This window comes from Salmo salar, chromosome 02 (assembly GCF_965601325.2).
Source record: "Salmo salar chromosome 02, fSalSal1, whole genome shotgun sequence".
NCBI classification, from domain to species: Eukaryota; Metazoa; Chordata; class Actinopteri; order Salmoniformes; family Salmonidae; genus Salmo; species Salmo salar.
The window spans coordinates 63,434,184-63,460,927 of NC_138292.1; the positions used below are offsets into that span (position 1 = coordinate 63,434,184).

At 44.9% G+C, this 26,744-nt stretch overlaps 2 protein-coding genes across 4 annotated transcripts in view; one reads left to right on the forward strand and one right to left on the reverse strand.

Annotated features, from left to right (window-relative positions):
* LOC106588849 (uncharacterized) overlaps nucleotides 1-13,155 on the reverse strand; it is a 30,425-nt gene extending 17,270 nt beyond the window's left edge. Inside the window, exons 1-2 of one of the 2 annotated variants that reach the window (XM_045707296.2) lie at nucleotides 12,233-13,155; nucleotides 9,972-11,115 (exon numbers count right to left, since the gene is read on the reverse strand). In XM_045707296.2, the coding sequence (XP_045563252.1) occupies nucleotides 9,972-11,115; nucleotides 12,233-12,469 (1,381 nt within the window). In that variant the 5' untranslated portion in view covers nucleotides 12,470-13,155. Of the gene's footprint in view, nucleotides 1-9,962; nucleotides 11,116-12,232 lie in introns of both variants that reach the window. The other variant, XM_045707294.2, reaches the window with a different exon arrangement.
* A 54-nt stretch (nucleotides 13,156-13,209) lies between these two features.
* On the forward strand, nucleotides 13,210-26,744 carry LOC106588882 (SEC23 homolog B, COPII coat complex component). 2 transcript variants are annotated; one of them, XM_014178395.3, is made up of 17 exons: nucleotides 13,210-13,388; nucleotides 14,866-15,091; nucleotides 15,519-15,576; nucleotides 15,846-15,932; nucleotides 16,389-16,625; nucleotides 17,325-17,543; nucleotides 18,970-19,128; nucleotides 20,021-20,136; nucleotides 20,641-20,845; nucleotides 21,033-21,122; nucleotides 21,344-21,450; nucleotides 21,749-21,902; nucleotides 22,266-22,343; nucleotides 23,100-23,261; nucleotides 23,762-23,848; nucleotides 25,145-25,366; nucleotides 25,634-26,744. In XM_014178395.3, the coding sequence occupies exons 2-17, from the start codon at nucleotides 14,871-14,873 to the stop codon at nucleotides 25,721-25,723; spliced, it is 2,292 nt and encodes a 763-aa protein (XP_014033870.2). In that variant the 5' UTR covers nucleotides 13,210-13,388; nucleotides 14,866-14,870; the 3' UTR covers nucleotides 25,724-26,744. The 2 variants fall into 2 exon arrangements, with proteins under 2 accessions (XP_014033870.2, XP_082821907.1); XM_082965781.1 differs by lacking the exon at nucleotides 13,210-13,388 and adding an exon at nucleotides 13,738-13,756.

Here is a 26,744-nt window from a genome sequence, read left to right on the forward strand (position 1 = left end):
TGGAATATGTTCCGGGTTTCTTCCGATGGCATTGAGGAGAACACCACATTAGTCACTGGCTTTATCAATAAGTGCATCGAGGACGTCGTCCCCACAGTGACTGTACGTACATATCCCAACAAGAAGCCATGGATTACAGGCAACATTCGCACTGAGCTAAAGTATAGAGCTGTTGCTTTCAAGGAGCGGGACTCTAACTCGGAAGCTTATAAGAAATCCCGCTATGCCCTCTGACGAACCTTCAAACAGGCAAAGCATCAATACAGGACTAAGATCGAATCAAACTACACCGGCTCTGACCCTCGTCAGATGTGGCAGGGCTTGTAAACTATTACAGGCTACAAAGGGACGCACAGCCGAGAGCTGCCCAGTGACACGAGCCTACCAGACGAGCTAAATAACTTCTATGCTCGCTTCGAGGCAAGTAAAACTGAAACATGCATGAGAGCATCAGCTGATTCGGACGACTGTGTGATCACGCTCTCCACAGCTGATGTGAGTAAGACCTTTAAACAGGTCAACATTCACAAGGCCACTGGACCAGACGGATTACCGGGACGTGTACTCTGACCAACTGGCAAGTGTCTTCACTGACATTTTCAACCTCTCCCTGTCTGAGTCTGTAATACCAACATGTTTCAAGCAGACCACCATAGTCCCTGTGCCCAAGAACACTAAGATAACCTGCCTAAATGACTACCGACCCGTAGCACTCACGTCTGTAGCCATGAAATGCTTTGAAAGGCTGGTCATTTTTCACATCAACACCATTATCTCAGAAACCCTAGACCCACTCCAATTTGCATACCACACCAACAGATCCACAGATGATGCAATCTCTATTGCACTCCACACTGCCCTTTTCCACCTGGACAAAAAGAACACCCATGTAAGAATGCTATTCATTGACTACAGCTCAGCGTTCAACACAGTAGTGCCCTCAACGTTCATCGCTAAGCTAAGGACCCTCGGACTAAACACCTCCCTCTGCAACTGGATCCTGGACTTCCTGACGGGGCGCCCCCAGGTGGTAAGGGTAGGTAACAACACATCCACCACGCTGATCCTCAACATGGGGGCCCCTCAGGGGTGCGTGCTCAGTCCCCTCCTATACTCCCTGTTCACTCATGACAGCACGGCCAGGCACAACACCAACACCATCATTAAGTTTGCTGATGACACAACAGTAGGCCTGATCACCGACAACAATGAGACAGCCTATAGGGAGGAGGTCAGAGACCTGACCGTGTGGTGCAAGGACAACAACCTCTCCCTAAATGTGATCAAGACAAAGGAGATGATTGTGGACTACAGGAAAAGGAGGACCGAGCATGCCCCCATTCTCATCGACGGGACTGCAGTGGAACAGGTTGAGAGCTTCAAGTTCCTTGGTGTCCACATCACCAACAAACTAACATGGTCCAAACACACCAAGACAGTTGTGAAGAGGGCACAACAAAACCTATTCCCCCTCAGGAGACTGAAAAGATTTGTCATGGGTCCTCAGATCCTCAAAAATGTTTTACAGCTGCACCATCGAGAGTATCCTGACGGGTTGCATTACTGCCTGGTGTGGCAACTGCTCAGCCTCCAATCGCAAGGCGCTACAGAGGGTCGTGCGTACGGCCCAGTACATCACTGGGGCAAAGCTTCCTGCCATCTAGGACCTCTATACCAGGCGGTGTCAGAGGAAGGCCCTAAAAATTGTCAAAAACTCCAGCCACCCTAGTCATAGACTGTTCTCTCTGCTACCGCACAGCAAGCGGTACCTGAGCGCCAAGTCTAGGTCCAAGAGGCTTCTTAACAGCTTCTACCCCAAGCCATAAGACTCCTGAACAGCTAATCAAATGGCTACCCAGACTATTTGCATTGCCCCCCCCCCCCCCCCCACTCCCACACTGCTGCTACTCTCTGTTATTATCTATGCATAGCCACTTTAATAACTCTACCTACATGTACATAAGTACCTCAATTACCTCGACACCAGTGCCCCCGGACATTGACACATTGACTCTGTACAGGTACACCCTGTATAGAGCCCCACTATTGTTATTTAGTGCTGCTCTTTAATTATTTGTTATTCTTATCTCTTACTTTTTTAGGGATTTTCTTAAAACTGCATTGTTGGTTAAGGGCTTGTAAGTAAGCATTTCACTGTAAGGTCTACATCTGTGCATATGACAAATACAATTTGATTTGATTTGATTACTCAGGGCCCATTGTGCACTATATAGGGCAGAGGGTGCTATTTTGGATGCATCCACTGTAACCCTTTTCTCCCACAGCCTTTCTCTCCTGATCATCTGAGCAGCTTAAGCCAATATCCAGAACATGTGATTACCAAGGAAGAAAACACGATTTAGCCGCAGACTTATCTGTCCTTAAATGGATGGAGAAGACCCGCCAGCACTATACTATGCTGCATGTCAATCCACATACTGAATGTGATACTGCAAAGTCATTCTGTCTGAGATGTCTGGTGGTAGGCTACATCAGGGTCATAATTCATTAGGATACACCGTAACAAAAGGTTTTGCAACAGAAAACAAGCTTCCTATTGGACAAGTTCAGGCTGTCCCTCCCTGTTTCACCCATTTTTCGCCCGTTTGGTGAGTAGCGAATTCAACCCAGGTTGATGATTGACTACTATATCATTGAATTGAATTATCATTCCAATGCTCTGACATAAATAATATTCGCCCCTACTAACAAATGAAGTTGTCACAACGTTGCAAATAGGTTGTGAGAAGGTTGTTTATAATGACACTACCATGTGACAATGTTGTGACAACACAAATAAAAGAAGGTTGGGGCATCAATCTCATTTTAATAGGCACTAGTAAGAACCTGCTTGTTTTTTGTGAGGATTTATTTTTTTGACACTGTAAACACACACACACACACACACACACACACACATGCACACACACAAGCCCACACACACACATGCACATGCACACGCATACACACACACACACACACACACACACACACACACACACACACACACACACACACACACACACACACACACACACACACACACACACACACAACAGCGGCTGGCTGTGATTTAGACAACGTCCTAAAATAAGCAACAACAGATGAGAGCATTAAAAGAGCTGTCTAGGTCAATGCCTGTTGTGTTTTCATTTGGGATTTCACCCAGCCCAGATTCCACAATTTAAATGGGATTGCATTTAGACTTTCACCGTTTGTTTGCATGGCCGGTTGGCTTGTTGTAAAGTGTGTGTGTGTGCGTGTCTACATGGGTGTGTGTGTTTGCCCACGCACATGCGTGAGTGTGTGGACTGTGGCAGCGGAGACCGGACACACACACTTCAAAAAAATGAAATAATGATGTGTAAACCGCTTAGAGGATAATCCCATGACGACGATGCAGGCTGGCGTACACCACTCAACCGTCACAAAAACACACACACACTCAGGCTGGAGTACACCACATCATCACAGAACAAACACACATTAACACATACACACAATTAATTCCACCCTCCAAAAAGGTTTGTTCTGTGTTTTTTGGCAGCAGGAAGAGACTGACGTACATGAATATAATGAGGCTCTAACACTGCCAAGCCGTTACTATCTAGACTTTTCCAACCCATCCTTTGTAGTGTTGTAACAAAGGTGTTTCAGATAGCCTTCCATTACAGATAGATTTTCAGAGGTAATATCGTGAGTGGCATTTAAAGAGCACTGTAAAAACAGCAGGTTAACATTTTTCGTCATGAATATTCTTCTGGAGGCAGTTCTGCAGAGTGGTCACTAGCTGGCACAGCCATGAAGTCATAAAATCTGATTTTAAACCTAACCTTAACCCTAACCATATTGCTAACCCTAATGCCTAACCCTAACCTTAAATTAAGACCAAAAAGCACATTTTTGTTTTCATAACTTTTTACAATATAGCCAATATTGACTTTGCAGCTGGCCTATTTAAGGGTAAATCTCATGACAAGACTCATGACAATAAACATCGTGTAAAAAAACAAGAGATCTTAGTTATAGTTCATAACCAGGCCCGTATAACCTGGCCCAGAGTGTGTCCTGATCAGATCACATGGTCAGGAGGTACTGGTCATAGACCACCTCAGGATTGAGTTTCAGAGTAACCATCGTGACATAGTCATACCACTGCAGCAAAATGTATATATATATATATATATATATATACACACTTCCTTTTCTGAATGTGGAATATAGAGCCTAGGCTATTGTTCATTATGAAGAGAAGAGGTGACATGCAGAAAATGACTGTCCCTCAGGAGCAACACAAAACTCTTGATTGTATGACTATGGTAAAGTCTCCATGACGTACAGAAAACAGGAGGTGATATAAATGATGGACAGAAACAGACATTATATAGGAGTCACTGTGGACCTCAGGTCAGTGGGTATACTGTGGCCCTCAGGTCAGTGGGTATACTGTGGCCCTCAGGTCAGTGGGTATACTGTGGCCCTCAGGTTAGTGGGTATAATGTGGCCCTCATGTCAGTGGATATACTGTGGCCCTCAGGTCAGTGGGTATACTGTGGCCCTCAGGTCAGTGTGTATACTGTGGCCCTCAAATCAATGGGTATACTGTGGTCCTCAGGTCAGTGGGTATACTGTGACCCTCAGGTCAGTGGTTATACTGTGGCCCTCTGACAATGACCTGGGGACAGACAGTGACAAATGACCGGACGCTCGCTGTCACTAAGACTGGTGGTGGTAATATTCTGTACACAGCCGCCGCATCTGTCCACACAAAGACACAGACACACACACAGACACACACTTACACACACGTGCACAGAAACACACAGACACAGACACACACAGTACATACTGTACTACTGAGTGCCCAACTGCAGTCAGCTAATACTATCCAAACACATAATCCAATTCAAAGTTGTGCTTTAAACCTAATCCTTCAAAATCCATGGAGAATTCTAAATGAGTAGAAAACGTTCTACACTACTATTAGCTAGCCTGCCTAAAATGCCTATTGGGAAAGTAATATGAATCTAATCTAGACAGTATGGTTCTATGTTCTTGCTCCACATTACAAAGTAAGACAAATTAGATTTCAAAACCAGTGGAGGATGTGTACAACAATAGAGGCTGCTGAGGGGAGGACAGCTCATAATAATGGCTGGAACGGAGAGAATTAAATGGAAACCATGTGTTTGATGTATTTGATACCATTCCACTGATACCGCTCCCACAATTACCACGAGCCTGTCCTCCCCAATTAAGGTGCCACCAAACTCCTGGGGTGTACAACACTGCTACTACTACGACTACTGCTACTACTACTGCTGCTGCTACTCCTACTACTACTACTACTACTGCTACTACTACTGCTGCTGCTACTCCTACTACTACTGCTGCTGCTGCTACTACTACTACTACTACTACTACTGCTGCTACTGCTGCTACTACTACTACTACTACTACTACTGCTGCTGCTGCTGCTGCTGCTGCTACTACTACTACCACTACTACTACTGCTGCTGCTACTGCTGCTACTACTACTACTACTACTGCTGCTGCTGCTGCTGCTGCTACTACTACTACCACTACTACTACTACTACTGCTGCTGCTACTACTACTACTACTACAACTACTACTACTGCTACTACTACTACTACTGCTACAACTACTACTACTACTGCTGCTGCTTCTGCTACTACTACTGCTGCTGCCTGCTACTACTACTGCTACTACTACTACTACTACTACTACTACTACTACTGCTACTACTACTACTACTACTACTACTGCTGCTGCTACTACTACTGCTGCTGCTACTACTACTACTACTGCTACTGCTACTACTACTGCTACTACTACTACTACTACTGCTGCTGCTGCTACTACTACTACTACTACTACTACTACTGCTACTACTACTACTACTACTACTACTACTACTACTACTGCTGCTGCTACTGCTACTACTGCTGCTACTACTACTACTGTTACTACTACTACTACTACTGCTACTACTACTACTGCTACTGTAGCTACTACTACTAATACTACTGCTGCTACTACTACTACTCCTACTACTACTACTAATACTACTGCTGCTACTACAACAACTATTACTACTGCTACTGCTATTACTGCTACTGCTACTACTGCTATTACTATTTGTACTATAACTGCTGCTACTATTACTACTACTGCTAATACTACTATTACTACTAGTCTAGGCTTTATTTGGGCATTAGTTGGTCTAATCTAGATAAAATAGTTCTATGCCTATGTATTTTTCTCCATTTTACAAAGTAAGGCAAATGAAAGTTCAAAACTAGTCAAACGTGCACTTCTACTTCAGTCCTGCGTATTCTTGAGCAGTAGTTAGTTCTTCTAATCTAGATTGTACGGATCTATCATATGGTTAGGTCCATATTGCAAAGTAAGGCAAACTTTGTAGGAAACTACTTCTAGTTATTAGCCTATTTTGGGGACAGTGGTTAGTTGTACTAACATGTAGATAATACGTATGCTACGGTTCTATATGTTTTGCTCTATATTGCAAAGTAAGGCAAATATTTCACCTTGCGGAAAATGTCCTGTGGCTTCTCTCTCTCCCCTTTCTCTCTCTCTCGCTACCCCTCTGTCCTCTTCATCCCTATCTTCCTCTCTCTGCCAAGCAGAGCCACTCAGCACTTTTACCTCAGCTAGAGAAATCCTCATCAGCCACCATGGGGTATTCAAACACCAGCCAAGGGGGTACTTTGATATTCTCTCCCTGACACCCTAAGACCTGCGGATCTCCCAATGAGATGGGTGGAAACCACCGCAGATTTGGCAGAACGAGGAAGTATGTTAGTGGAACAGTTGAAGTGGAGGCGGCAAAGGAGGTGGGAGGGGAAGTTAGGGGAATTATTTATTACGAGAACGTCTTACTACACTATACCCTACACCTCAGTGTGCCTTTAAGTGCAGTTGATTTGGATCCGCCTTGGATTCCATTAGAAACATCCAAGCTTCATTCAACCTCATTCATATCAAGCCTCTATTCCCAGCACCCTTCAATTCTCATCCAATACCTCCAGAGATATGGTTATACAAATCTAATGGATTCTAATCACAGCAACGGGGAGTTCTTGTCAGTTTTTCTAATTTAATTACATCAGTTCACTACATCTCTCAATCTCTTTCTTGTTCTCTGTCTCTATTTCTCTGAGCAAACCTTTATTAAATTACTTTTATGAGCCACATAGCTAATGAAAAATGTAGATGTTTTTGGTACTGACTGTCTGCAGAGGTATATGTGATGTGCGCATACAGTATAGAAATGTACACTGAGTATAATAAACATTAGGAACACCTTCCTAATATTGTGTTGCATCCCTCCTCTGCAATCAGAACACCTCAACTTGTCGGGGCATGGACTCTGCAAGGTGTCAAAAGCGTTCGACAGGGACGCTGACCCATGTTGACTCCAATGCTTCCCACAGTTGTGTCAAGTTGGCTGGATGTCCTTTGGGTGGTGGACAAATCTTGATACACACAGGAAACTTTTGAGAGTGAAAAACCAAGCAGCGTTGCAGTTCTTGACACAAACCGGTGTACCTGGCATCTATTACCATACCCTGTTTAAAGGAATTTTAATATTTTGTGTTTCCCATTCATCCTCTGAATGGCACACACACAGTACACAATCCATGTCTCAATTGTCTCAAGGTTTAAAAATCCTTCTTTAACCTGTCTCCTCTCCTTCATCTACACTGATTGAAGTGGATTTAACAAGTGACATCAATAAGAGATCATAGCTTTCACCTGGATTCACCTGGTCAGTCTACTGTATGTAACGGAAAGAGCAGGTGTTCTTAATGTTTTGTGCAGTCAGTGTATAAGGGTCTGTATGTGTCAGGGTTGGGGTCCATTTAAATTGAAGCCAGTCAATTCAGGAAGTGATTTCAATTTAAAATTCAGAAATGTAAAACCTTTCGAAATATACAATGCTCAAAAAAATGAAGGGAACACTTAAACGACACAATGCAACTCCAAGTCAATCACACTTCTGTGAAATCAAACTGTCCACTTAGGAAGCAACACTGATTGACAATAAATTTCACATGCTGTAGTGCAAATGGAATAGACAACAGGTGGAAATTATAGGCAATTAGCAAGACACCCCCAATAAAGGAGTGGTTCTGCAGGTGGGGACCACAGACCACTTCTCAGTTCCTATGCTTCCTGGCTGATGTTTTGGTCACTTTTGAATGCTGGCGGTGCTTTCACTCTAGTGGTAGCATGAGACGGAGTCTACAACCCACACAAGTGGCTCAGGTAGTGCAGCTCATCCAGGATGGCACATCAATGCGAGCTGTGGCAAGAAGGTTTGCTGTGTCTGTCAGCGTAGTGTCCAGAGCATGGAGGCGCTACCAGGAGACAGGCCAGTACATCAGGAGACGTGGAGGAGGCCGTAGGAGGGCAACAACCCAGCAGCAGGACCGCTACCTCCGCCTTAATGCAAGGAGGAGCAGGAGAAGCACTGCCAGAGCACTGCAAAATGACCTCCAGCAGGCCACAAATGTGCATGTGTCTGCTCAAACGGTCAGAAACAGACTCCATGAGGGTGGTATGAGGGCAAGACGTCCACAGGTGGGGGTTGTGCTTACAGCCCAACACCGTGCAGGACGGTAGGCATTTGCCAAAGAACACCAAGATTGGCAAATTTGCCAATGGCGCCCTGTGCTCTTCACAGATGAAAGCAGGTTCACACTGAGCACGTGACAGACGTGACAGAGTCTGGAGACGCCGTGGAGAACGTTCTGCTGCCTGCAACATCCTCCAGCATGACCGGTTTGGCGGTGGGTCAGTCATGGTGTGGGGTGGCATTTCTTTGGGGGGCCGCACAGCCCTCCATGTGCTCGCCAGAGGTAGCCTGACTGCCATTAGGAACCGAGATGAGATCCTCAGACCCCTTGTGAGACCATATGCTGGTGCGGTTGGCCCTGGGTTCCTCCTAATGCAAGACAATGCTAGACCTCATATGGCTGGAGTGTGTCAGCAGTTCCTGCAAGAGGAAGGCATTGATGCTATGGACTGGCCCGCCCGTTCCCCAGACCTGAATCCAATTGATCACATCTGGGACATCATGTTTCGCTCCATCCACCAACGCCACGTTGCACCACAGACTGTCCAGGAGTTGGCGGATGCTTTAGTCCAGGTCTGGAAGGAGATCCCTCAGGAGACCATCCGCCACCTCATCAGGAGCATGCCCAGGCGTTGTAGGGAGGTCATACAGGCACGTGGAGGCCACACACACTACTGAGCCTCATTTTGACTTGCTTTAAGGACATTACATCAAAGTTGGATCAGCCTGTAGTGTGGTTTTACACTTTAATTTTGAGTGTGACTCCAAATCCAGACCTCCATGGGTTGATAAATTGGATTTCCATTGATTATTTTTGTGTGATTTTGTTGTCAGCACATTCAACTATGTAAAGAAAAAAGTATTTAATAAGATTATTTCTTTCATTCAGATCTAGGATGTGTTGTTTAAGTGTTCCCTTTATTTTTTTGAGCAGTATATATCTTTCTAGTTTTTCATTTATTGAAAAGTCATTGAAAATAAATGCCCTTTATTCAATTATTTAATTGGAATTTCAGTTTACTTTCTGAATTTCAGATTACAGTACTTCCCTGGTATATGTGTCTGTCTGTCTGTCTGTCTGTCTGTCTGTCTGTCTGTCTGTCTGTCTGTCTGTCTGTCTGTCTGTCTGTCTGTGTCTGTGTCTGTGTGTGTGTGTGTGTGTGTGTGTGTGTGTGTGTGTGTGTGTGTGTGTGTGTGTGTGTGTGTGTGCGCGTGCGTAATGTTTGTATGTGAATGAGTACTTCTTTGAAATCTCAATTAACTCCTGTATTCTTATACTCGCCTTATAACAGTCCTTGTAACAGTCATATAACAGTCTTATACCAGTCTTATAACACCTACCGTTCATACCATTGTAGATGCTTCTGTGATGCGGTGACAGCTCTTCAGCGGTGGCCGGTCTCTTCTGTACCTCTCTCCCAGGGCTGCCGAACTTCATGTGGTCTGGACTCCCACTATACTGGTGCCTGTGAGTCTCTGGACTGCCCCCAGCCGACATCACACAGCCCTTCTCATGGTGCTGGTGCTCTGGCGTCCCCAACCCTAGATGTGCCTGTCTAGGCTCGGGGCTTCCACAGCAGCTACCACCCCCGATGCTCCCCCTGTGGTGCCTCTGGTAGAGCTCCCCGGCGCTGCCGCCCTGACCCGACCCCAGGAGGTGCTGCTGTTTCTGGGAGAGAAGCAGGTCGGAGCCGTGGAGGTGGTGGTGCTTGGTGGATGGGTGCTGGGACTCGGGGCTCCGGCGTCCCACGTTGCGGCCGTACTTCTCGGGGCTGAGCCCCCGCATGGAGCGGGTGTGGTCGGGCACAGAGATGGAGCCGCAGCGGGGCCGGCAGAGCTGGGGCATGGTGTACGGATACTCCAGGCTGGTGCTACGGTGCCTGCCCTGAGGATGAGGAGGTTCAGGGCTGGAGGGGATCTCACGTTCTCCACTCACACTGCCAGCCCGGGGATTTTGGAGATGCTCCGGGCTCCCAGTTCCACCGCCCCCGAGGCTACCGGCTTGTGTAGCCAGGTGGAGCTGCTTGTGGTGGGGGTGATCGGAGCTGTCGGCGCTCCCCGCGCTAGACGTACTACTCCCATCCCCCACGTCCCTCATCAACAACCCTGTCCCGGGGACCAGCAACAAACTACTCTGGCTATCGATAGAATTCCTACACCCTCCTGCCACCCCCACCACACAACCTCCCCCCCCTCCTCCTCCTCCTCCTCCACCAACCCCCACCCCTCCACCACCTCCTCCTTTCTCCTCGTCGAGTAACAAACAGAGTTCTTTGAGATCCAGGTTCTCCCGGACCACCTCGTCCTGCCGCACCTCCAGCTCCTTGAGCTTCTGAAGGTACAACGTCACCTCCTTCCTCATGATGGAGGCACTGTAGCGCCCCAGTCGCTGCCACTCCCTTGACACCCGCTTGCCCTTCTGACGGTCGTCATCCAGGAAGCAACACAGGTCCCTCAGCTCCCGGTTGTCCTCCTGCAGTTTCTGGTTGATGTCCTGAGGAGAGGAGATGAGAGGAGTGGAGTGGAGAAAGAGAGGTGAGAAGTGTTCATTAGTGCTATTTTATTAATTCACTCTTATCTAGGTCCTACTGAGATAGAAATCTCTTATTCGAGGGAACCTCGCTTTAATATGTCAATCAAAGACAGAGTCAAATAAAAATGAAATTCAGCTGCTCATAAACCTCTGTATTAGATAAATATGGATGTGAAAATGTTGGCTGTGAGTGAGCTGAGAGAGGGAGCCAGGGAGGGAGGGCAAGCAAAGCACCAGGCCAGAACATTCCTCTCTCTCTCTCTCTCTCATTTGCAACATGATGGCATCTTTGCCCAAAGTTCTCTACCTCCTCTAATTATCCATAATAACATACTCCTCAGACCCTCCAGCACATGTAGTTTAATTAGGTACCATGGTGCTTCGGGCTGGGCTTGTGGGTCTGCTCTCTGAAGCAGCCAAGGATCCTTCCTCCATCCCCATGTGCTTCATCTCAGTCGCTCCTATCTCATTTTAATGACGCTCCGAGTATTGAAGGAGGATGTTGAGTCAAGTATATGTAGCTTGGAGAAATAATAAGATTATGCCAGGATTATTATTGCTAGTTACACTGCACCAAACAAGATTTGGGAGAGAGAAGTCATAGATTTGGGGAGTTGAATGAGTATTCTGGGTTAAATAGGTTTACTCTTGTAGCCTAGTAGAATGTGTTGATGATATACCAAGAGCAAGCATCAAGGTTGTGCCACCGTCCTACACACCAAAGCTTTTGCAAAGGAGATTAAAGACAACAGGTGAGTGAGAAAGAGAGGAAAATGATGATGCTTGACATTCAGCCCAGATGCCTTCTCGCTATGCTTTCTGATGTAAGATGATGGATGCACACACAAGTAGGCACATGCACGCTCACAGATACATGCACAGGGAGTGTAAAATGAAATTAACTCATATACATCCTGCCTCCATTTCATCATGTGGACAGCGGCACCCTTTAAAGAAAGCGCAAACTCAACCCCGAACACCCTCTCATGCTGTGCGCGCTCAGGTGCGCCAGTGCGGCCTCCCCGCCGTTAACTATGATCTCATCGTTTTAGAAATGCCGTGCGCGCCCATTCCTCACCTTCAGCCCCCTTATCTCGTTCAAGTGCAGCTGGAGGCTGCGATTGACCTCGCGGATCAGATTGCTGTGGTCCAGTATCACGCTCATTTTATCGGCTTCAGACCGCCGGAGCCGCCGCACCAAATCCTCTTTGGTCCACTTGAGAAGGTCCTCGTCCGGTATATTTGAGATGTCCTCCGCTGGACTTTCACTCTTCGTTATGGACAGCGAAAGCTGTGGCTGACTAGCTTTTTCCATCCCTACGGTTCCGTTGTCGGGAATACCGGCGACAACAGGCTTGAAATACAACTCAGAGGGCACTGACAGTCAACCTCCGCTCGCATCAGCCGCACAAGTCAAACTGATCCGGAATTACCGTTCGAAATCAAATCGCATAGTTGCCTGACCTCTCTCTGTGCTCGGAACACTTCAGCCCCCAAATGCAACAGCTGAGGACTCCGCCGACTCCCTCGTCCAACAGTGAAATATAGCCCCAGAAAAGGCTATGTGCAGCTATCTAACATCCCGAAACCCCCGCATGGACTATTTTTTAGTTCATGCAAGTTTGCACCTGAATGCATCCACATTTAGTCTCTTCCGTCCTGAAGTGGAGAGAGCTTCGGCGGGTAGCTGATGCGCACCTCCCGCCTCTTGTAGCTGTACAGTCCAATACATAAGGGAGGAGGAACCGCTGTAGCATCGCCAGGCAAGTGCACTGCGCGTGAATAGAGGGAGAGAGCGTGACTGCAGTGACTAGCAGAACCTCCTCTCTCTCTCTCTCTCTCTCTCTTTCTCTCACTCTCTCTCTCACACTCTCTCTCCATCCAAGTGTCTCCATCAAATGATGCGGGTGTGATGGGTATGCTTTGGTACCCAGCGCCATCTACAGATCAAAAGCCATGGGCTACAGCATTTCGTCATCTTTATTATGGCCTATAATAAATTCAGGACTTCATTTCCCATGATCCTCGTGTGCGTGCTTGTATCCGACGTCATGGACACGAGGGCCAGAATATGTAGTAACACGTCATTCTACTGAAGAAGAGGAACACCGGCCGGGAGTTGCCCCCTCAAATTCTTCATCGGTATTTATCAGCTAAATGCTGAAACGATCCGATTTATTTAGTCTAATATTTATTTACCTTCGTCTGGATTTCTAACCGGATCTGTATAAAAGGTATGGTTCTCCGTCTGATCTGCCTGCATCAATTTGATGATAAGTGTCTAGGTAGGCCATTCTGTTTGCGTTTCCTTGGTGGTTAGTCCAGGAAAAAAGCCGACTAAAAACCGGGGTAGTCCGTTAGCAAGGCTAGCCTAGTTAACATCTGTATCGTTAATTTAACTTGTATGATCGTGTTTTATATCAAGTTATCATGATATGTCGATGGCAGATTGACTTTAGAAACACTCACGGAATTTGATAAAATGCTAACTGACGTTACCTAAGATTTCAATTTTTCTAGCTAACGTCAACTAGAACCTGTCGCTAACTAGCTTGTTGCTGCTACTAGCATCCGCCTCCTTTCAGGAAGGCATCTCTACCAGGTACGAGATCCTAAAATGTGATTTGTGATACCTGTCTAACCATTTAACTACTACAACATACTTGTAGCTAAATGTTGCCAAGATGATCATTTGGTTCCTAGTAATGGCCAGTAATAGCTAAGATGTGCCAGTATATAGCATAGCTAGAAGAGACCGTTTTTAGTCTGTCCATGTAAGCACTCAGTTGTGTAATCAATGGATCGATGCTACTTCGAGTTAAGGGTCCTGTAGGTCAGCTGTCAATCACCTGGTAGAGTTGTTTGATGCAGAATGAGAGAGTGGAGAGGTGCGTGTGCGCGGTCATTTTTGTTAATGTCTGAATTGATAGCTGAAGTGAACTATGGTTTGGAACGGACCGTTCTGTCTTGATAAGTGTGTCAGAACACCATCAAGCAGTGGTGGTCTGTCTGTTCCATAACATTACAAGGAAACGTTCCATAACATTCCATAACTAGGGCCCTGTGTTTTGTGCAATCATGTGACATGCCTGTATTTTTACCAAATTGCAGCTTTAATGCTTTTCCATTGAACTCAAAAGGTCCCTTTTTATTTTCATGTCAGATGTTCCAATGCCATCATCAGACAATTTATTACATTTTTTGTGTATTTCTCATTTCTAGATAAGATCAGATTTAAAAAATGTACATGTCACATGATTGTGCAAAACACAGCATATGTCTGGACTTCCAAAGCTATAGAAATCTAAGGCATCTGGTTACTGCCGTTCATACCTACCGAGGCATATAAGCCTAAGTCTCACTCGTCCCTGAAATGTTACATCGTTTGCGTAGGATTCAAAATTAGCTCAGGGATTCTTAAGTATCAAAACATGCCAAACAGGTTTTGATGACGAACATCGTCGTCATCCATATTCCACAAAGGCCTCCACCTATGAACTTGGAACAAAGCCATGACAAGAGTGATAAGTGAGAGTAACTCACACCGAACTCCAGACTCAAACAGCTCTCAGAGAAGCGAAGACAGACTACCTGTCCTTAACTAGAGCTAGTTTAGCTATCGGACTAACTTCTCTCCATATTTATTTATTTATTTAACCTTTATTTAACCAGACGAGTTTAAGAATCTCTTCACTTTTTTTCCCATTGAAGTTGCCATGGCGACATACCAGGAGTTTATCCAACAGAATGAGGATCGGGACGGCGTGCGTTTTAGCTGGAACCTGTGGCCCTCGAGCAGGCTGGAAGCTACCCGGCTGGTAGTGCCTGTCTCCTGCCTCTTCACCCCACTCAAGGAGAGGCCAGACCTGCCACCGGTGCAGTACGAACCGGTCCTCTGTAGCAGGGCCAACTGCAAGGCCGTACTAAACCCGCTATGGTGAGTATTTGAGTAGTGGAGGTGAATGTTGTTGTTTTAGGCTGAGTGAGTGTTTTTAATGGTTGCTTGTTGAGTGTTTGCTTTGACGTTTTTACAAGCACTTAGCTAAAAGCTAAGCTATGTCCAGCGACTTACATGGCATCTCTTTGTTTTCATCTTCAGCATTTTCTTCTTCTGAGAACTTACATCTCGGGTGAAGAGTAGGAGAAGAAAGGGATTAAAAACTTAGTTGGTGATATCTTTAGGAATGCTTAGGTGTAGCTATATCACTCAGGGACAGGTGTGGTGGATCAACCCTATCCACACCTTAACAATCCAATGTACAAACGCTCTAGAAGCGCCTAAAGCCTTAGGCTAGGTGACAGGTCTGTTTGACTGCTGCTGTACACTGTATCCAAGTAGCTCTGTCTTTCCCCCCCCCTTGTAGCCAAGTTGACTACCGAGCCAAAATATGGGCGTGCAACTTCTGCTTCCAAAGAAACCCAGTGAGTACACCACAATGGACTAAACTGAGCTGTAGGCCCAAACACTATTCCACCATAGAATACCGAGGTGCATAATGTACCATTTAGACCTATAATAAGAGCCATATCTGTAGGCGGCCTACCTACATTCCTGTGTTTATACTAGTCATATTCCACAAAGGAACACAGCTGGTGGTAATCGGAATATCTTTAAAGTGGCCCATCTACATTCCTTTAGCAGGTGAAGCTGCTTGCTAACCAGTTTTGTCTTCTCGTTCTCTCTTTCACAGTTTCCCCCGTCATACGCCGGCATATCGGACGTAAACCAGCCGGCTGAGCTCATGCCACAGTTCTCAACCATTGAGTACATAGTGCAGGTAAACACGTGAAGTTCTACATAGAGATCACTGAACTTTGCACATAGACACTGTTCTGTACACGCGCCTGGCTTCGTAGTTGTACGTCTCAACACACAAAATTGCTTCATCAAATATGAATGTTTCTTTAATCCTCAAGTTGAGTTACCAGCCACAAAGAATGTACTGGAAAATGTACACACCACATGACATTACCATCACTTTTAAGTTCATCATTTCTTTAGACAGTCTTCGTCTTTGCTGTTTATTGTAACGGACGTTGTCAATTTACAAAGTGACATCAGGTTGCAAAAGTCACTTGACCACAAAGTGTATCACATGTCATGTTACACCATCCCAACATGGAAGAACTCAAAACACTGCAACATAGAAAAACCATGTCAACTCAAAACTAAAGACCCAGCACTTTGTTTCTGTAAAATAACCTCTCCAATCCCGTCTCTGCCACCAATGTAGCACGGCCCCCCGACCCCGCTCATCTTCCTGTACGTGGTGGACACGTGTCTGGAGGAGGAGGACCTGCAGGCCCTGAAGGAGTCCCTGCAGATGTCCCTGTCCCTGCTGCCCCCCAACGCCCTGGTAGGCCTCATCACCTTCGGACGCATGGTGCAGGTCCACGAGCTGAGCTGCGAGGGCATTGCAAAGAGCTACGTGTTCAGAGGAACCAAGGAGCTTTCCTCCAAGCAGATCCAGGTCAGTCAGTAACTGTTACATACGGAAAGGCAAGTAGTCTTGAAAATCTATTCATTAGTTTTGGGAAAAGGTCTGGATTAGTTGTACTAAGATGACTGTAGGCTATATTTATGACGACAACCGCGGGCCGCATTAATTCTTTCACAGACCGCATTTGGCCCGAGGGCCGTATGTTTGAGACCCCTGATCTAGGTCACAGTCTGCTTTGTCCATTGAAATAGAATAGGATCTTTGTTGTGGTCGTTTGTCATATGATCATGTCTAGGTGTCCTTGTATCAATTGGAAATTAAATGACAATAAAACAGTAGAATGGGGACAGGATACAGGTCAAAGACAGCCAGGTGCCACTGAATGACATAGAATGGGTCTATGCCACTACAGGGGTAGTGTTCCATACAGAAAAAAAGCCCTAGGGTCCTAACAGCCAGAAACAGAGCGTTAGGCCTATACAGAATACAGCTGACAGGGACAACTCCCTTAGTCTGTCATGTAATATTCCAAAACATTGTCAGAGGTACTTTGAAATACAGTGCTGTATAAATGTATATGATATGGTGTACAGTCAGAGCATTAGGCCTATATAGAATACAGTCAAGAGACTGGCCAGGACAAGAAAAACTCTTAGGCTGCCATGCAATATTCCACAATACCGTCGTTGAAAGTCCATGAGAACTCATAGCTCTCTTTCTCTCTTTCAGGAGATGCTAGGCCTGACGAACCCAGCGGCATCTGGTCGTCCCGTGGCCCCTCAGGATCCAGCCGCCACCTGTAGGTTCCTGCAGCCGGTCCATAAGGTAGACATGAACCTGACAGACCTGTTGGGAGAGCTGCAGAGAGATCCCTGGCCTCTACTACAGGGGAAGAGACCACTGCGGTCTACTGGAATAGCACTGTCCATCGCCGTGGGCCTGCTGGAGGTAATAACAGCTACACACACTTACACAAACACACAGTCCTATGTACACATTTTGTGCGGTGTACAAATAACCTGATTCTATGTAGTCCACATAGACAACTGACCTTTAAGACAACTGAACTTTACCCTCTGACAAGTCACAGGTTTCAACTAACCTTACACACTCACTCACTCACTCTCACTCACTCACTCACTCACTCACTCACTCACTCACTCACTCACTCACTCACTCACTCACTCACTCACTCACTCACTCACTCACTCACTCACTCACTCACTCACTCACTCACTCACTCACTCACTCACTCTCTCTCACTGACATTATCTCTTCAGTTAGGTCTGCCAATAGTACCACTCATACTTTCTTAGGTCAAAGGTCAGCTTCTTTCTTTTTGCCTCTCTCTCTCTCTCTCCACTATCCTCTCTTCCTCTCTCTGGTAACACAACTAACATGCTGTAGGTATGTGTTAGAACAGCTATGTTCTCTGCTGTCCTGTCCTCCGGTGCTGATGTCTACTGATAATGTAATGATTAGAGAAAATCATCTGAAGTCTTAACTTCATCCATTCCGGTGCTGATGTCTACTGATAATGTAATGATTAGAGAAAATCATCTGAAGTCTTAACTTCATCCATTCCGATGGTTGTAATGATGAACCTCGACTTAAGGTGCTTTTGGGGAAACCGGCCTCTGGTCTGTATGGTAACTTAATAGGAATGAGTTTCTTGAAGGGATATCGGTAGTTTGGTGAATCCTTACCGTGACTGAGGGAGCATTTGCATACAATTTCACAGTCAAATCACTTGGGCTGAAACACGGTAGCATGTTATGTCACTGTAACGGGGAAATTATTCCGTTAAGAGTAATTAACACGATGCTTAGCGTATGTTTTCCCTTCATGTAATACACAGTATATCCAGTGTTCTGTTTGGGACAGTCATTTGTGTACGGGTTGGCGGTCACTAGAATTGATAGTGAATGTTCTGGATTGTTGTCATATCTGTTGATGGCGATGCCAGACTGGAGGTACAAGGACACAGGACACTGTGATTCTGTAGCGGCTGAGGTTGCGACTTCCTACAAGCCTCTCAGCGGGTGTTTACAGAACATTGGCGCTGTGAGATTAGAATGTAGAGGTTACAGGAAGACCGTTAGACATTTTCTCTGCTTCTGTTCTGGAGGTGTCTCCCTGTTCCCACTTATAAAACCCACGTGGTTTAGATTGCTGTTATCAACGATTGCTACCGTTTTTGTTCACCTGGATATTCCCAATACATTCAGTTAAATCAGACTACAATAACCTAATGGCAGGTTCTGTGTCGGCAGTCACATCTCAGTCAGAAATACCATATTTATGGTTGAAGTAATCAAATAAATAAATAAAATCTTGATCATACTGAGCATAGCCACCATCTTTCCACCCCCAGGGTACGTTTCCCAACACGGGGGCCCGTGTGATGATGTTCACGGGCGGACCCCCCACCCAGGGCCCCGGTATGGTGGTGGGAGACGAACTCAAGACCCCCATCCGCTCCTGGCATGACATCACCAAGGACAACGCACGGCATCTGAAGAAAGCCACCAAGGTCAGTCCAAGAATAACAGAATGGATAGCGTAGAATGGATAGCGTAGAATGGATAGCGTAGAATGGATAGCGTAGAATGGAAGTTTTATTGGCCCGTGTTGTACATGGACACTGTGAAAAATAACTTGTATGTGGGTTGGTTATATCTTGTAAAAGTCGTTGTTTTGTAGCTGTTTGTCCTTAGTGGGCTAGTTTTTAGAGTTAAAGCTGGAATCCTTAATTGGTGGAACTGCCACGTCCGTTTGCGATATTACAACAGAAGTTACTGGAAACAACAAACAGGTATTTTTCTCCTCGGACATCATTGCACGCACGATAGAACACAATATGTGGTGCAATTCACAGGAGGTTGGTGGCACCTTAATTGGGGAGGACGGGCTCGTGGTGATGGCTGGAACGTTATAGGTAGAATGGTATCAAATACATCAACAAATGGTTTCCATGTGTTTGATGCTATTCCCTTCTCTCCATTCCAGACATTATTATGAGCCGTCCTCCCCTTTGCAGCCTCCACTGGTGCAATTTTGTTTTACCATGCTGCGCGACACTCCTTAGCTCGGCAACAATAACAATGGTGTTGGGGCGGCTAGTGGCACTGTTTCCCTCTACTGCGGATTCCATCTTTAAGACTACGCTAGTTTTTAGAGCTAAGATGGATGAAACAACTTAAGCAATTTTTATCTTAATATAGTTTAGCTTAATTATTTTCTTTCACTCACGTCAAGCTCTCACGATGTGTCAAATATTTCGCTCAAGTTTGCGCTCTCTTCTCTCTTCATACCTCTTCTGTTGAGGTATGTTCATGGACACCGATGCTCCAAAGAGTTCTCAAGGTGCTACACAGCACTGTTTGTATATGTTGCAAACTGTTCCCTTGTTTTGTTTTATTCAGTACTACGAAGCCTTGGCGAACCGTGCGGCAGTGAACGGCCACAGTATTGACATCTACGCCTGTGCCTTGGATCAGACCGGACTTCTAGAGATGAAATGTTTGTCCAACCTCACTGGGTTAGTACCAGTCTCAGATAGATATAGATAGATATATTAGCATTTACACAGGCAGCCAAATTCTGATATTCTTTTGCAACGATTGGTATTTTGATCAATCACCTGAGATCTTTTCAGATCTGATTAGTCAAAAGATCAGAATGGGCTGCCTGTCTAAACGCAGCCATAGTCCCTTAGGTAATTATGGCACGCTATCTGCTACGGTCCTTTCCTTAGTCTACTATACATCCCCATCTACCTACGACTGACCTATATCCTGATTCCCATAGTTACCCTGAATACCTCATGTCCCTGGTGATGGGACTGTCTACTGAAGCTTTTATTTTATCTAAAGAAGAAATACCTTCGTACAATTCCTCTACATTCGATAGAATGACTTTTCCAGAGACTTCATCCTCACTAGCTCAAATTGACTTTTCGTTTTGTATTTATATTCGATTTATTCAGCGTTACTTATGGAATTATGCAGCTGAATATTCTCCTCCCCTGTTTCCCTCCTCTCAGAGGTCACATAGCGATGGGCGACTCCTTCAACACCTCTCTGTTCAAGCAGACCTTCCAGAGGGTCTTCAGTAAGGACTACAACGGAGAGTTCCGCATGGCCTTCGGAGGCACGCTGGAAGTCAAGACGTCCAGGGAGCTGAAGGTATCGGGGGCCATCGGGCCCTGTGTCTCCCTCAACGCTAAGGGACCGTGTATATCAGAGAACGTGAGTCTTTCAGGCCCATACAGAATCCAAATGGGGTTAAAAAAAAAATATCCAGAAACAGCTTTTCCAGAATTTCAGGAATGTTTTGCGGAATTGTTCAACCTTATATTCTAATAGCATTTTCCCCTCTGGAAGTGAATTGGGAAGATGTTTTCCATTGACTTCAATGGCTCTGTCTCTGTTACAGGAGGTAGGTGTTGGAGGAACAACCCAGTGGAAAATCTGCAGTCTCAGTCCCTCCACTACGTTGGCCTTGTACTTCGAGGTCGTCAATCAGGTAAACACACTCCCTTTGATCAAACACATCTCATTTGTTCCTCATTTCATCCTTACTCAAAGTAGTCATTGATTTGGGTCGACCAAACCATTGTAACGTGACAATTCATCATTCTCACCTCAGTGATTACTTAGGACATGGTTTTTAGTATTCAAACAGGATGTTTAGCAATATTAAATGTACTCCTATCCTAACTACTGTAGTTACCTTTCTCTGTGCAGCACAACGCCCCAATCCCTCAGGGTGGTAGAGGAGCGGTCCAGTTTGTCACCCAGTACCAACACTCCAACACCCAGAGGAGGATCAGGGTTACCACCGTCGCCAGGAAGTAAGTCTTCTCTCTCGCTTTGAAATAGTAAACAGGAAGTGAGTTTGCAGAACTGCTACATCGTTCTTGATGGAAGTGTTACTGAGCTGACAGCCCTTACGTATTTGCAAGAGTCTGCATTTTGTACACGTCGCATTTCTCACATTGTCCTTAAGCAGTGAGTTACCACAAAGTCAATATTGGCCGTACAAATGAGGATGTTGACATTCGCCCTATCCTGTTAAATGACTGGAGGTGGACGTGCGTCAGTCTTGCCCTGCCCCTAACCTGTCCACTCCCTCTTTCTCCCTCCATCCAGTTGGGCCGACGCCCAGTCCCAGATCCAGCACATCGAGTCGTCCTTCGACCAGGAGGCGTCGGCGGTCATCATGGCCAGGCTGGGCGTGTTCAGGGCCGAGTCGGAAGAGGGGCCGGACGTCCTGCGCTGGCTGGACAGACAGCTCATTCGCCTGGTGAGTGACAGCTAGGCTGACCAATGTGTGACAGGCTTTGTAATGTCATTGGGCATTGGTCCCACCTTGGCTATTCCAAGAGAGTAGCCTGTTGTTCTTCACATAGCTGAATGTATGTAGGACTTGTGGGTGATTTGTGAATAGAAGAATCCTTTGTATTCTTGTGTCTCCTTGTTCTTATTCATTGTAGAAGAATGTAGAAAGGAGTAGTCTGGAATGTCAAGCAGTATGACGTGAATAATATTTAATTGACAGTTTAAATCCCCCTATGACGGTTCGGAAGTTGTGTTCTTTACCTAAACTAAAGTAACACCACTTAACTGAAGTCCTAAGGTGACGTTTGTCTTGTCTCCTTGGTTACAGTGTCAGAAATTCGGTCAGTTCAACAAAGATGACCCCACTTCCTTCAAGCTCTCGGAGTCCCTCTCACTCTACCCACAGGTAAGACTGACACCTAGTGGTACACTCTGGAACTACACGAGCTGTTCAGTAAGAGCCCTTCAATACAAGTCCTTCTAATAGAGTAGAACTGGAATAGATTTAACCAGCTCGTCGAGATCTGAATGATTACTTGAGTATATACATGCTTACCGCTAACTTTAGCAAAAAATAAGATACTTATGTCAAATGGGATATATGTACATGAAAAACTAGTCAACGGCTGTATCCGAACACCACCCAGCACAGAAGCAGAGAAAAATGTCTAATTGGCCTTCTCTGACAACTGTTAAGACTAGACAGAGGCTTGTATGACGTTGAAAACAAAAGGCAGTGACTTTGTCAGTTGCTACAGAATCACACAATAGTGTGTCCTTGTACCTCCAATCTGGCTTCAACCACTGTCAACAGATAGGAGTTGAATCCATAACACACGGCACTGTGTCTAGTGGCCGTCAACCCGAGTGTCACAAACAGAACACTGAAAAATCATGTTTATTACAGAAATGGAAAATATCTAAATATTCTAAACATTGTGTTAATCACTCTAAACTGAACGTTAACTTTATTCATCTTAAATATTCCCATTGCACAGATACTCATAACTTTCACTTAGTTTAGTTGACCTCAGTGGGATGTGTACAGGAACATTTGATGCTAGAAGCAATATCCCAAATATCAAAAAATATATATTTTTCGATAAGAAAAAAAGCATATTTCATTATAATGGTTAGAATAATGTGTCTATCCTCCCTGTAGTTTATGTTCCACCTGCGCCGGTCGCCGTTCCTGCAGGTGTTCAACAACAGCCCAGATGAGTGTTCCTACTACAGACACCACTTTGTCCGGCAGGACCTGACCCAGTCTCTCATCATGATCCAGCCCATCCTGTACTCCTACTCTTTCCACGGACCACCGGAGGTCAGACCCCTACCAAATACTGTGGACACACACTAATGTCACACACTCTATCTATATAAATGTCCTAGATGGTGCCGAAAGACATGGACGATCATTTTCTAGCTCCTAGAAAACTTTTCAGTATTTTTTTACATTGTATTTCTTACTGATATTTCTTAATTTAAATGTTTAGCATTTTTGTGTATTGTTCGGTATTACTGCACTGTTGGAGCTAGAAACATAAGCATTTCGCTGCACCTGCAATAACATCTGCAAAATGTGTACGCGACCAATCAATTATTAAATATTTAATTTAATTCTAATCAACTTTCTTAGTTATTTGTTTTCCAAGCTACTCTGATGTTATACAACCAGTCTATATATTAGATAATTAGGTCACATTTCCCTAAGGGCAAATTAGTTTTGTCAAATATTCACATGCTCAATGTGTTCCACACTAGCTTTCTCTGTTAAAAAACTGGATGTGAGACTTATCCCGTTGTGTCCTGTCTGTTCTACAGCCTGTTCTCCTGGACAGTGGCAGTATTCTCCCAGACCGCATCCTCCTCATGGACACCTTCTTCCAGCTGGTCATCTACCATGGAGAGGTGAGAGGTCACACAGGAAAACAACGGCGCTGGTGGTCTAATGCTAGCTATTAGTAGCTGGAACACCACTACTGTGCTGTAATAATAATTATAATCATTTATTATTTCCTAGCATCTCAAACTGAACATCGTCATATAGAGCATAAACCACAATGTAAATCACTATCAATATTACAACAAGAAACAAGACGTGTGTATGTACCTGCATGATGGGATACATATTAGTAGATTTCACTGTGTCCTATCATTCACTGTGTCCTATCATTCACTGTGTCCTATCATTCACTGTGTCCTATCATTCACTGTGTCCTTCCTATTATTCTCTATTCTCAACATGTTCGATTTTTCTCACAAACGACAAAAAAGAGATTACTTGGCACAACTAACACCAACACACAACATCCTACCATAACTAACCCTGGTCTATACAACTATCACCAACACACAACATCCTACCATAACTAACCCTGGTCTATACAACTAACACCAACACACAACAATCTACCATAACTAACCCTGGTCTATACAACTAACACCAACACACAACATCCTACCATGACATTAACCCTGGTCTATACAACTAACACCAACACACAACATCCTACCATGACATTAACCCTGGTCTATACAACTAACACCAACACACAACATCCTACCATGACATTAACCCTGGTCTATACAACTAACACCAACACACAACATCCTACCATGACATTAACCCTGGTCTATACAACTAACACCAACACACAACATCCTACCATGACATTAACCCTGGTCTATACAACTAACACCAACACACAACATCCTACCATGACATTAACCCTGGTCTATACAACTAACACCAACACACAACATCCTACCATGACATTAACCCTGGTCTATACAACTAACACCAACACACAACATCCTACCATGACATTAACCCTGGTCTATACAACTAACACCAACACACAACATCCTACCATAACTAACCCTGGTCTATACAACTAACACCAACACACAACATCCTACCATAACTAACCCTGGTCTATACAACTAACACCAACACACAACATCCTACCATGACATTAACCCTGGTCTATACAACTAACACCAACACACAACATCCTACCATGACAATAACCCTGGTCTATACAACTAACACCAACACACAACATCCTACCATAACTAACCCTGGTCTATACAACTAACACCAACACACAACATCCTACCATAACTAACCCTGGTCTATACAACTAACACCAACACACAACCTACCATGACTGTAACCCTGTTGTATCTCTATCTCTCCACCAGACCATCGCCCAGTGGCGTAAGGCGGGTTACCAGGAGCAGCCGGAGTACGAGAACTTCAAGCATCTACTGGTAGCACCCGTGGATGACGCCCAGGAGATCCTGCAGACCCGCTTCCCCATGCCCCGGTACATCGACACAGAGCACGGAGGGTCCCAGGCCCGCTTCCTCCTGTCCAAGGTCAACCCCTCCCAGACACACAACAACCTCTACTCCTGGGGACAGGTAATACAACGTTCAATTCATTCATTCTTCAAAACGTAAACTGAGAACCAGTTTTTATGTACAATAACAGCTGTGGACTTGATTTGGAAAAAGGTGATGTCAAGGCTGGAGATTCATCAATTGTATTTTTCTTTCTAGTCTTACAAGTGGTATCGCTTCATGTACCATCTGTCTCTATTCTGCTGGCCATTTTGAATCTGATCCAGCTGAAGAAAGCTTTACTCTAGTGTTTCACCATACTCATCACATTTCTGTCTCTTCTCATAGGAGACTGGAGCCCCCATCCTCACAGACGACGTCAGTCTACAGGTGTTCATGGACCACTTGAAGAAGCTGGCCGTGTCAAGCGCCGCTTAAATTCCCAGTCCCAGGACCAAAGTGATAGCCTCGTAACCAGACCGACATGCCCACCGTTCTATTTCACTTCACGATACGTCTGGTTTACGAGGCTACCAAAGTGAAGGACGTGAAAGGAGAGGGGGATGAGAAGGAAAGATGGAGACATTCCTGTATTAATACAGGGACCTAGTAATATTTTCTTTCCCCACGTATGACTTATGATGGTTTCAAATCCTCTAAGTTATTATCATTCCTGCTTTAAGTTTTTGGAATTTTGCTTCCCTAAAATTGTGATTGACATGAACTTCTCCCCCATACTGGAAAAGCCTTACTGCACCTCAGTTGTAGCCTGGTCCCAGATCAGTTTTTCATGCCTTGACAATGACCGTAGGAGTTGGCTTATACAGCACAAACAGATCTGGTACCAGGCATCCTAAGTTGAGCCTTTTGGGGATATTTATCACAGTTATTACATTCCATCTCACCTTTATAATAATAATTTGGCTAATGATTATAATTGGTTTACTTGTTTGTCTGTCTGTGGTAAGGCATGTAGCTACTGTAGTAGTTTGGTCTATGATTACTGCTCGAGACACTTTAAATATTTTTATGTGCTTGATAACGTCCTATAGTTGATTATTTCCATTAAATTTCCCCTAAATAATGATTAATTTAAATAATCTTCTGATGAAACTGTCATTCTATCCTTGTAGTGCTACTGTTTTCCTTTTGAATACAGAAAGACTGTGAAATGAAAAATATTATTATTGTATTAAACAAAACCCAAATTATTTTCCTAACGCATCTTACATAGTCTAGTCCACTGACTACTTTTTCTACATATCCGTTTTCGCACCATCTGGGATTTTGTACTACTTACCCCGAAACCCATCATCACTGTTCTTTCACTCGCCTACTCTAGTCTGTTCCTGATGTTAACACTTGTACTTACTGTAAAAAAGGGAACGTAATTGATTGATTTAGTCTGACTGATTTGTTTCTTAATGCTATGCATATAAAGTATGTCAAGACAACCTTA